This window comes from Corvus brachyrhynchos, unplaced genomic scaffold (genome assembly GCF_000691975.1).
Source record: "Corvus brachyrhynchos isolate BGI_N302 unplaced genomic scaffold, ASM69197v1 scaffold86, whole genome shotgun sequence".
In the NCBI taxonomy this organism is placed as follows: domain Eukaryota; kingdom Metazoa; phylum Chordata; class Aves; order Passeriformes; family Corvidae; genus Corvus; species Corvus brachyrhynchos.
In genome coordinates, this window is record NW_008238647.1 from 900156 (window position 1) to 911964 (window position 11809).

General features: G+C 40.4%; 1 protein-coding gene across 1 annotated transcript; it reads left to right on the plus strand.

The window, feature by feature from the left end:
• The first annotated feature begins 563 nt into the window (after window positions 1-563).
• Window positions 564-6985, plus strand: LOC103617949 (stromelysin-1). The gene is made up of 10 exons (XM_008636295.2): window positions 564-697; window positions 842-1083; window positions 1543-1691; window positions 1786-1917; window positions 2773-2934; window positions 3343-3559; window positions 4718-4851; window positions 5404-5563; window positions 6412-6515; window positions 6709-6985. Exons 1-10 carry the CDS (start codon window positions 593-595, stop codon window positions 6807-6809), a joined length of 1506 nt encoding a protein of 501 aa, XP_008634517.1. The 5' UTR covers window positions 564-592; the 3' UTR covers window positions 6810-6985.
• The last annotated feature ends 4824 nt before the right edge of the window (window positions 6986-11809 follow it).

Sequence of the window (11809 nt, forward strand, 5' to 3'; positions counted from 1 at the left end):
ATTACATGGGCCAGGTAGCAGCACAAATGATGGTTTTTTAACAATGCTGGGATGTCAGGTTCAAGAAAAGATAAATGAGATTTTTGTAAAATTGGCTATGACACTAAAATTATCCTGGATAAGACGGGCTAAAGGAAGGCATTCTTTCCTGACCTGCTGAGGTCCTGCATGCAAGCCACATTGAGAAAACTGAAGGCAGTTTCTGGAGGTCCCTTATCAAGTATTATGAAGAATTACAGATGGTTGTCCCTCAAAAAGAGCCACGTCGCTTCAGCACCTCTGAGAAATGGGGTGGGTTTTGTTCAGCCCACTTTAGGAATGAAGAAAAAAACAACATACTGTTCGATAATATGATTGCGAAATCAGGGGGGTTTGGGCAAGGTAAACTGTCATGTGTTTGCTTGCTTCTAAACCCAAATTTGTTTTCTGTGTTTCTGTGGAAAATCAGAGGATGTTATAAGCTGAGTCATGCCATTATTGACTTTAGCAAGCACAGCACTGATATAAATAGTGAAACTCTGGTGTGTCTTAGACAGAGGAAGAAGAGATTGAGAGGTCTTCTAGCAAGGGCTGGTAGGACAGAGAGAAAAAGATGAAGAAAAAGATCCTTCTTTTCCTTGAGTTATTATATGTTATATGCTCTTCTGCTTTTCCAGTGGCTCCAGAAAAAGAGAAAGAAGATATGCAATTTGCTAAGGTAAGAACTACAGACAGAACTGAAGAAATATTTTATTGAGAAAATCAACATAGTATTAGCGATGTGGAATCTTTTATTACCAGCTCTCTGCATTTGAAAAGAAAGTTTCATGTTCTAAACCACTGTTTTTTGCTTCCCTATCAGAAATATCTGGAAAACTTCTATGATTTTAAAGAAGAAAAAGCTTTGTTTAAAGCAAAGGACCTCAACCACATGTCTGACAAAATACGAGAGATGCAGTCATTCTTTGGGCTAGAGGTGACTGGGGAGCTGAATCATAAGACACTGGACATGATGAAGCAGCCTAGATGTGGGATACCAGACGTCCGTTCATACAGCACCTTCCCACACAGCCCCACGTGGAAGAAGGAAGATGTGACATATCGGTAACATACATTAAAGTGTGCTTTTCTCCACACCACTGGCAAGCTCTGTGAATGCTAGGCAGAAGTAATGTCAACAGGCTCTTCACTATTTATTTCTGTATTTCTGCATGTAAAAGCTCTTTTCAGGATGAAAGGGACAGGAAAGTGGGAACTATTCAGGCTTCCAAATAGTGATGAGAATACCAAAACAGGAGTTTACATTAGTTAGCTAGCAGCTTACTAAATAATATACTCAGTGGATAAAAGGAATACAACTGAGAGTATATGTTAGGGTTTCTGAAAGACATGAAAGAAAACTGTAAAAATTTCATCTGTTATATAGGCAAATATTTTGAAAATAAACCACTTGAGATGCATAAATTATAATAGCTACTGATTAAAATATTTGACCTTGATACCATTTGTCCCAGTCAACATGTGATCTGGTTGCTTTTAATTCCTTTTGTCTTTATTTCACAGGATTTTGAACTACACTCCAGACATGCTGCAAGCTGATGTAGAGGAAGCAATTGCAAGAGCCTTCCAGCTCTGGAGCAGTGTCACCCCTTTGAGGTTCAGCGGGGTCTACGGCGGTCAAGCAGATATAATGATCTCCTTTGCAGCTGGATGTAAGGGGACTCTGTTGCCTGGGAATGATAGTACTTGACACTTTTTCTTCCCAAGATAATGAAAAGCATCTCTTTTTCCCCCCCTTATTTTTAGTTCACGGTGACTTCTATTCCTTTGATGGTCCAGGAGGAACTCTGGCTCATGCCTACCCCCCTGGTGGTGGGATAGGAGGAGATGCCCATTTTGATGAAGATGAAAACTGGACCAAATTTACTACCTATAGTGGTAGGTAACCTAAAATATTGTGTTGCCTGTTTTCTATTAGACAGTGTGGTCTTGAAGATGCTGTAAAGTCATATATTCCATGGCAGTAGTTCCAGTATTTACTGAGATGTAAAATGTCAGTGTAATTTAGTAAAATAATTCTGCATATTTGGATCTGGGCTGCAGTCACAACAGTCCCTTGAAGTTAATGCAGACTGCAGTTACAGCTCCAGTGAAGGAAATTAAGTTAGCATGGAATAGCAATGTCAGGTAATCATGAAATCAAAAGACAGGGAATCTTGACCCTCAGATAATGACCTTAAAAGTTGTAATATAATCTCTCCCTTTTGTTAGTTTGTTTGTTTGTTGCTTGGCATTGGGTTTTTTCTGATTTAAAGTGATGCTCATCTTTAACTTCTGGAAAGGAAAAAAAATCTTGAATTGATTGGCAAATATAATATAACAGTGAAGTGTTCTGGTTTCAACAGTGTCCAGAGATTATGTTGCACATTACTGGTTTTGTGAAGGCAAATTCCGTGTCAGTTACTATTCCCAAAATCTGATCAGGTGACTAAAACCTTCTCACCTGCTTTTCAATTGTTATTAGCATTAAAGTAACCTTGATTCTTTGTTGGAAAATTTCTGCAACATGGGCAGAAACTGTTCCCAGAGTGGTTTTCCAGTGAGAAATCAATACCTATAATTCAAAACTCATTTCTTCTCCAGGAGGCCAAAGAGCTCTTACTTGGGTATAGTTAGATTTTGCCATTTTTAAGACCATGAATTATATATCCCACATGAGAAAATGGTGGCTGTATCCTGGTGTCAAATGAAAAATGTATTTATTTTTTGTTCTTTGTGCTGGGTCTTTTTTAGGATACAACTTATTTCTCGTTGCTGCTCATGAGTTGGGCCATTCACTAGGTCTCAGTCATTCCAACGTTTTTGGTGCTTTGATGTATCCTATATATATGCCCACAGACACAAGGGACTACCAACTTCATCAGGATGACATTGATGGCATTCAAGCCCTCTATGGTAAGCAAGAAGCATCATTTTCTAGTGAAAAACGGATAACAATTTATAATGAATTTTTCCCAACAGCTAAAATGTACTGAACTTCCTACTACAAGAAAGATACTGAGGTTTAATTTACTTTTATTGTTTTTGGGCAAATCTCTTGGGTTTTTGTGGCTAACAGTCTACACTGCAAAATGGAATCTGTGGACTGATTCCATTCCAATTAGTACAGGTTAGTCAAAAGATCCAAGAGCCTTTCTCCAATGATACCAGAGGAACAGCCTGTGTCTGTAGCATTAAACCCTCTTATCTTCCACAAAAGGGTGGTTATGTGCACATTTGGCTTCACATCATACAACCTGAAATGCTGTGGCATGAACTGCTCTGATCCACCTTCTAATTCCACACTTACCTTATTTTCCAAAGGACCCCCCAAGGAATCATCTGCACTTCCACCAAAAACTTCTCCCCCACAAGAACCAACTGAAACGATACCTGCAGAAGCCCCAACTGAAATGTCTCCCAGGGAAGAACCAACAGAAATGACACCCTCCAAGCCACCCCAAAGACCAGACGACTGCGACCCTCTGAGTTTCGATGCTATCACTACTCTCCGTGGGGAAACACTGTTCTTCAAAGACAGGTAAGCACTTTAATTTCCAGCAACATCTTTTTGTGAGTCTCACAAAGGCAAAGCATAAAATTCAGTTCAAGGAATTTATCTTCCCTTGGTTACAAAGGAAAATATTTCTTTCTGCAAGTGTTAAGGCAACTTTGAAATATTTCACTAGCCCACCTGGGTTGGGTGAGCAACATGGTTTACTGACAAGTGAGTGTAATGTTTTAATCCATCAGACATCATCATCCATGTCTACTAAAATTGTGCAAGGCTGAGTAATTCCAGTGTCACTCCTCAGCCTGCAGCTGCTTCACATGTGGCACTGTCCTCATCACACCATGCCTTGTGTGGGCCAGGGAGCAGTGGAAAATGTCCCTGGTGACTTTTAGTGTCACTCTGACCTAGGATTCTACACTAGACCACTGCCCAGTAATGTCTACAGGGAGCCCCTGCTGTTGCAGGGTGACCTCATTTTGGGCATGCTCTGACACTGCACTGTCGTGGGTTGTTGGCTGAGCACATCCAGCCTGGTGAGAGCAAACAGCATGTCAGGCCCAGGGCTTCACCCCCTTCTTGGTTTGGTAGTTGTGTTTTGATTGAACAAGCTTCCTTTGATGGTGTGAGTCTGATTTCCCTTCTAAAACACATGAAGAATTGTAGCTTAAAAATTTAATAATTTTCAAGGAGGAGGGGGAAAGAGCAGTTCTTCCTTAAACCGAGTTTAACATGTTTTCAAGAATGATTATTTAACATTTGTAACCAAACTGAAATGAGCTGTGCCTACCAACATGGGTCATGGTTAAGTGAAAGCTGCAATTGTCAGCTTTACCACAGATATTCTATGTTGTCCTGGACAAACAGCCAGGCTGCAAATGCAGAAGTCTATGGGGCCACCAATGGTAGGTGACCCTGGCTGAGCCAAGGGGTTGGACAAAGATAAACTTCAGAGGTCCCTTCCAACCTGAACTATTCTGTGACCTCAGAGCAACTTACAGTAAAGGGCACCTGTCTGTGAGGGAGCAGGGCAGAGGGAAAGACTGCATTCCAAAAGGGGTGGTATCTCTGCCTCATAGGGACCACTGGTTCCAGAACCCAGACATTAGGATTTAAAGTACATTAATGGGCCCCTGATCTCCTGATGAAGTAGAGACAATGAAACTCTGCTGGTTTTGCTTCTATCAGCTACGTCTGGCGCAAAAGCCCATATTTCACAGGAATTGAGCACGACACCATCTTCTCCTTCTGGCCATCACTGATAGCTGGCTTTGATGCTGCCTATGAGGTTGACAACAAGGATCGAGTGCTGTTTTTTAAAGGTACCCCTCTTACATTTCCATCAGTTTCTTATGACTACCTGAAGTTAAAGCAATACTGCTAACGTTATTTAATCATAATGGAATGATTATGCTAATATTCATATTAACTCTAACACTAATACTAGCGCTAATAGAGAATATTCTTAATATTTAAATCCATTTAAATTTTGAAAATTATATTGCTGCCGTTAACTAATGCTGCCTCACAACAGTCCTACATGCACTTTCTTTGGTCAGTGAGAGAGAAGACTATAGCTGAGACAAAATTGATTGCTACATTACAGTATCTAAATACATTTTTAAAGATGACAAACACACCTAAAAAATATATTGACTTTTAATTATTGAGTATATAATACTCTTAATGACTATAAAATGTGGAAAATCCAAGAGCTGTGAGATATTCAAACTTCTGTGTGCCCTAAGAGGGTAATGTTTTCAGCTGGACATCTGTGCTGTTTGGCGACATTAACTACACAGAAAGCTCTGGGGCTTTGACAAAAAGGAGATCAGACTCCTCAAGAATCCTTATAACTATTTGTTTCCTTGTAGACAACCAGTACTGGGCTGTCAGTGGCTACAGCATAGAGTCAGGCTTCCCCAAGCCCATTCAGAACCTGGGCTTCCCCACCAGTGTCAGGAAAATCGATGCAGCTGTTCACGACCAAAATACCAAGAGAACTTATTTCTTTGTTGGTAACAAGTACTGGAGGTAAGGTTCTTTTCTCTCCTGTACAAGAGATAATCAAAATGGTTTTTTAAATCAAGTGATATGATTATTTGTACAGGAAGTTCATGTCCTCTTTTTGTTAGCCTTCTCAGCCACGGAAAGTTGAAACTCAATTACTCAGGTCTTTTCATAGAACAAAGTCTGTAACACCTGAGTGTTCACTTACTCTTACCAGGCTGTGATTAAGGGGCAAATGAGCTTTGATTATTCATTAAGAAGCAATGTGAACTAGTGTAAAAATATTATGTAGTATAATTAGTATAAAAATATAAATTGAGTAGACTTTGTCACCATGTCATGTATTCATTCTGTAGTTACTAAGGAGAAAAGTGCTCTGTAAAATTTATAAATGACAAATAAATCAAGAAAATTATAGAAGGAGATTAAAGCATTTACTTCTTAAGAAACAGTTCAGCTAAGCAGTAATCTTAGCCTAATAATTAATCTGTAATACTATCTTAAAAGAGTGTTATTACACCTGAACTTGCATTTCTCTTACGGGGTCACTTCATGGATTGTGTGTTGCAAAATTAAAATAATTATGTTTGAATAATTATTTTTGTTACTCAGTATAAGCCCCATCTAGCCTTATTGTCAGTCTCAGGGAATGAAAGTGAATGTTTTAGTCTGATATTCTGAAAACAGGCTTACCTAGGCTACTAAAGATGTAAATATTCACACAGCCAGGATTTATACAGCTCTCTGAGATCACAATGCTTGCAGGTACTGGATTTTCAGCTGAGAGTAGGCATATTGTGTAAAAATCCATTTGGTTTCAACATTGAATATCCGATGCTTATTTTCTGTTTCCATGCAATTTCTTTATTTAGTTTCAATGAAAATACCCAATCAATGGAAAGAGGCTATCCAAGAAAAATAGCAGCTGACTTCCATGGGATCAGCTATCCAATTGATGCTGCCCTTCAGAAAAATGGTAAAAAAATCAAAATATAATATAAAAAAACTCAAAAAACAACTAACCAAAGCCAAAAAATTTATGTTTCCATAGATATACTAAATTTTTTGTTTAATTTTTTTAAAATCACCCAAGAAAATAGTGGGTGTGTAACAATAGGTATACAAAAATGAAATATTAATTTGTCAATATTTTGTCCTTCCAATTCTAGGATATTTCTACTTTTTCCATGGATCAAGCCAGTATGAGGTTGACATCAAGAAAAAGAAACTCATCCGTACAATGAAGAGCAACAGCTGGTTTAATTGCTAGAAATATTAAGTGATGATGCAGGGGTATATTTGTACCAGAAAGAGTTTTTCATGTTTCTTGATTCTAAACAGTGTTATTTAGCTGTTCCTGTGCATCTGAGTCTGAAATGCTGACCTTTGGCAATTCTAATTTAAAATCTTAAAATGTAAAACCTAATGTACAGTTTTAATTTATTTTGTTCTCCAACTATTTATTAATCAAGTTGTTTTTGAGTAATAAATATTTTGCTTGAGTTTAGCAGTTCTTGTGTTCTGATTCAGTCCACTGGGGACAAGGCATCTGCTATAACCACACAAAAGCCTGAATGACACCAGGACCCATCAGAATTTCTAGCAGGGCTCAGTGTCTGTGGGGGGAAAGTTAAAGAGAATAAGAAGTAGAGGGGCAGTTCTGACAGTCAATTAGAAATTACCCAGGGGACAGAGGTGTAAGCAAAGACACTCAGGACCAATGTCGGGGAGGCATAAAAGGTAAGAGATCCTGCACAAGCATGTGCAAAGGGAGAGTGGAGTCTGTGGCCTCACCCTCCATGACCCCCAGCATGGGGACAAAGACAAGGCAGGGGCTGCGACAGCTAGATGGGAACATGGCCATGGGCTGAGAGGACCGGTGCACCAGTGCCACTGAGGGTGGCTTTGATGGACAGAGTCATTGGTACAGCAGAACATGAGCAACCAGAGAGAAGGATAAATGTCCAGTCTGGGGATGGAGGTAGCATGCAGGCAGATAGGGAAGTGATGGAGATATGATCACAGGGTCACATGGAGTCAGTGGATTAGCCCTCCTGAGCTGTGACCATGTGCCATGGAAATGGAATCAGGACTGGCAGTCCACCTCACAATGCTGGACAAGAAGCCACAAACAAGAACCGCTTCCCAGCAAACAAGCCAAAATTATAAGAAAAAGCCAAGGATTTTTATGTAACTACCACAGATGAATCCTCCAGAGGAGTGGTGCAACACAGAGAAATGCACAGCTGATTCCTCCATGCTCCTTGTTTGGGTGCCCCTCACAGGGCAATAATAGCTCAGTGACTTTAAACACCCCTTGAGCTGTAAGACAGCTTGTCTGGAGTCCATCCTCTATTTGAAGGGATTTGATCCCATCTCTTACAACACTCCTCTGATGACGTGATTGTACAAGGAAGTGGACTTGCTATTACTCTTTCTCTAGCAGACTTGGCAAAGGCAGAAAGAGAGGATGGGAATGGCTGACAAGGAGAGTATTCCAGCTACCACAGCTCAAACCCATGAGGCAGAGGTAAAATTTGCTCCTGGTCTTCTGCACAGGGAAGTTCCCTCAGATTTGATCAAAGACATATTACCCCCTGTCCCCACATCCATCAGGGCCAGAGGAAGCCACATGTCTCTCGGTGCACTCACAGAGCCACTGTCCCACTGTGCTCACAGACAAGATAAAAGAGAGGCAGGAGAGATAATGCTAGCCTGAATGGGGCTTTGAGCAACCTGGTCTAGTGGAAGGTGTCCCAGACTATCACAGGTGAGTTGGAATGAGATTATCCTTAATGTCCTTTCTAGACCAACAACTCTATAGTTTTATGATCTTGGAATATCTCTTCTCTGCCATGTCCTCCTCATGCATGTTTTGTGCCATGCTAGATATGCTCTAATTACCACTAAAGCCAAGTCTAAAGCCAACCTATGTTACAAATCAAGCCATGTCTTAACAGCCAAGTAGGGACACAACAGCTCAGCGTTGCTGCAAGGGATGCACCATGGTGAAGTCATGGACTCAAAAGTGGGTGAGCTCACCTGGCAGCAGTCCAGGCAGGGCAGAAACACGGGAAAACTGGGGTTGCCCCAGCATTTTCCAGTGTCTTTTTCAATAGCTTTTGCTCTGTACATAGCCTATCCTGAAGAAACTTCACTCCAAGGACATTAGATGCCTCCAGGCTTAGGCAGGGTGCTTGTGAGTACTGTTTGTACATAACTAATGGGATTCATTCTCTTTGCTTTTAAAAATGCCTACATACTTTGATATCCTAACTAGACACCTTCTTGTATGTGAAGTCTACCTTCAGAAACCAGGCCTTTAGGCTCTGGTTGTTGGCTGAGACTTGAAAGTGATTGAGGAGGAAGCAAAAGGGACATTTCAGCAACAGCAAAGCAGAACACTGTTGTTGTTTACAATGACTCACATTAGATTAAAGTATTTCTCCTGCATAAGGTTAGTACTATTTTTTTAGTTATGACATCCAGGAAACAGCAAAATCAAAATACTCCCTCCACCTCTGGGTTTTAATTAGCTTAAACTCAAAGTACATCAAAAATGAGTGATATTTATTTAGCTGTGAAGAAAAATCTAGCAAGTGTAGCTTGGAGTAGAAACGGATGACAACATGCCATGGATTCCACATAGAAAAGGGGACTAGTGAGATGTGTAAACCATGGAGTTTTTATGTGTATTTCTGCTTTGTTAATGTCTTAAACTTTGAAATGAAAGAACATTACTTTCGGTTTGGGAAAAGCAATGAAATTCCTGGCAAATGAAAGACGTAGCTCAGATGACGTTGGAAACATTGGAAATAGGAATATTGGAGTTGCCTGTCTATACTTAGTGAAAAAGAGAAGATTTCCTGTAACCAGGATTTTGTTATAACTCATAAATGATTTCTGGAATTAAAGGCCTCTTGGGTACCAGCAGGGGAAATTTATCCATAAACATAATTTCAAGTACTTGTCCTGTATGAATAGGAGCTTTCCTTGGAATCCAGGAGCAGGCATGCAAATTAGAAACACAAAAAAGAACCTATTACATCTAAAATTCTTGACTGCACAACAGTTGACCTAGACCCAATCCCCTGCACATGAAATCTCAGGCAAAAACCCCTTAATGAGTTCACTGACAGAGAGCAAGGGTGACCCATGTGCAAGCTGACTGGAACATTGAGTGGTGTCAGTGAATCAGCATTACCATACTGGAGACTCACAACTTTTATATAAAAGCCAGAAGTAGGTCACACACTCACTTTGTCAGCAATAAGACATTTTTGAGGATAGGTTTGTGCTGCCAGGTCTGAGGGTTTGCAGCACAGCCGGGAAGGAGGTGCCAAAGGCACTGAGTTAAGAAATGTTCATGGCAGTACAGGCTGAAGCTGCCGTTTTACAGCTCAGAAGATTCCCATGCACAGACCTTCTCTTCCAGGTGTTAATCCAAGGGTCCTACACTGCTACCAGAGTTAAGCCTGGCCAGGACACTGAGGATACATAAAGCAGCAGAGAGGTGCAGTTTCAAACTGAGTAATTAAACTAATCAATTTAGCTTGATCCTATTGAGGCTCTATGAGATGTTCTTTTTCTTTTCTCTATACTACATACTCACTAGTTTTAAAATAAATAACCTGTGAACTAGCAATAACCTTGCCAAAAGAAAGGAGCAAACTTTAACACTTCTTGTCAGTTATATGTCTTTCTCGGGTACAGCTAGCTTAGGGTGGGGCTATGGGAATGCATCCAAGGCAGAAGATTAATTCCAGAAGAGGTAGAGATAAGGGTAATCCTAGGAGTTTGCTCAGACACTTTTAAAGGTTGAAAAAAGGAGAACATAGCAATTTTCACACTGACTTCTTTAATCCAAAATGAGATTGACATTATATATTGTGCTACTTCTGGATAAAGTCACCTCAAAGAACAACATCAAAGAAGATCTCTGTGATTATGGAACTTTCTTCACAAAGCATATTCTAGATGATTGATCTCTAGGTGATTGATGTCCTGAGGGAAATGGGGAATAGTAACAAGAAAAGTGAGTAAGAGGTCGACAGAGTAGCAAAAGTATGTCCTTGAGGAGGCTGATAATTAGAAAACCGTAAAAATTTCATCAATACATTCTTAGATGGTTTTGACGGCTTCCAATACCCCTCTCATTAGAGACAAAGGTGAGCAATGAAAATTTAAGTCCTACAGGTTGGAAAGTTACTTTTTCCTTCTAGTACACACAGAGACACTGAGGGAAGAGAAAAAAAAAAGAGTTGGAAGGCTATAGGGGAGCTGTAAGTACCAGAAGCTGTTTCTTCAGAGAAGTATTTAAGCTGCACAGGAGAACTCTGCAGCCAATTTTTAGATTCATCTCACCCACCCAGGTACACCTCAAATAACTGTGTGAGTGGAGCCATTATCAAAATCTCCCTCAGGGAATTGCTTCCTGTCAGCTCAGCTGGCCCATTTCTAGGTTATTCCCAGAGCCTGTCCAAATCCTTCCAGGTCTAGGGAGGGGTTCTCTCCCCAGTGGAAATGCCACAGGTAGGTGTCTGCTCTTAGGGTAGGAATTCAGTCCTCAGTGACCAGATAACCTTTGTGGAGTCCCACCAGACTTGCTGGTGACAGTCCCTGTTTCAGCTGCCCAGATCCAGCAATCGCTCTCGTCCTGCCTATGGATGGCCACTGGCATGCTGTGCTCTGGGGATCCTTCTGGTACCAACAAAATGCTCAATTTCAGCAAATATCTCAAGTGCAAAATATATTTATAACCTCTCCTTTCACATGTCTATTATCCCACCAGCTCCCAGTGGAAGGGAGTTTATCTCTCTGCACATTCAAAGTCCCACCTGCACTGCAGGCTTACCCAAAATCCTCTGTCAGCCCCAAGCAGAAGTGGGCATGGAGGAAAAGTGGACCCAATCTAGAGTGAACCTGCTGTTGAGTGTCAGCAGTTCTTACCACCAATGGCAGAAATGGAGAACAGAGGAACCTCTCTGTGACAAGAACAGCCATCAAAGAGTTTGATCCAGAAAACCTCAGTGCTTTTAAAAACCTTATAGTAAGTATCAAAGAAGGAGAGTGTGAAATACAAAGTCTTTGGGCAATTCTCTGAGAACAGTGGAAAAAACTGCTGAATAAAAGTAACATGAAAATGTCTTGGCTCAATTTTTATAATTTTTATATATGCTGGAAACAGTATTTTCATTTATTTGTGTTAATTTCACATTTTCCTGCAGAAAAAAAAAAAGAACGTTTAATCCAGGTGCAAACTCTTTTAAA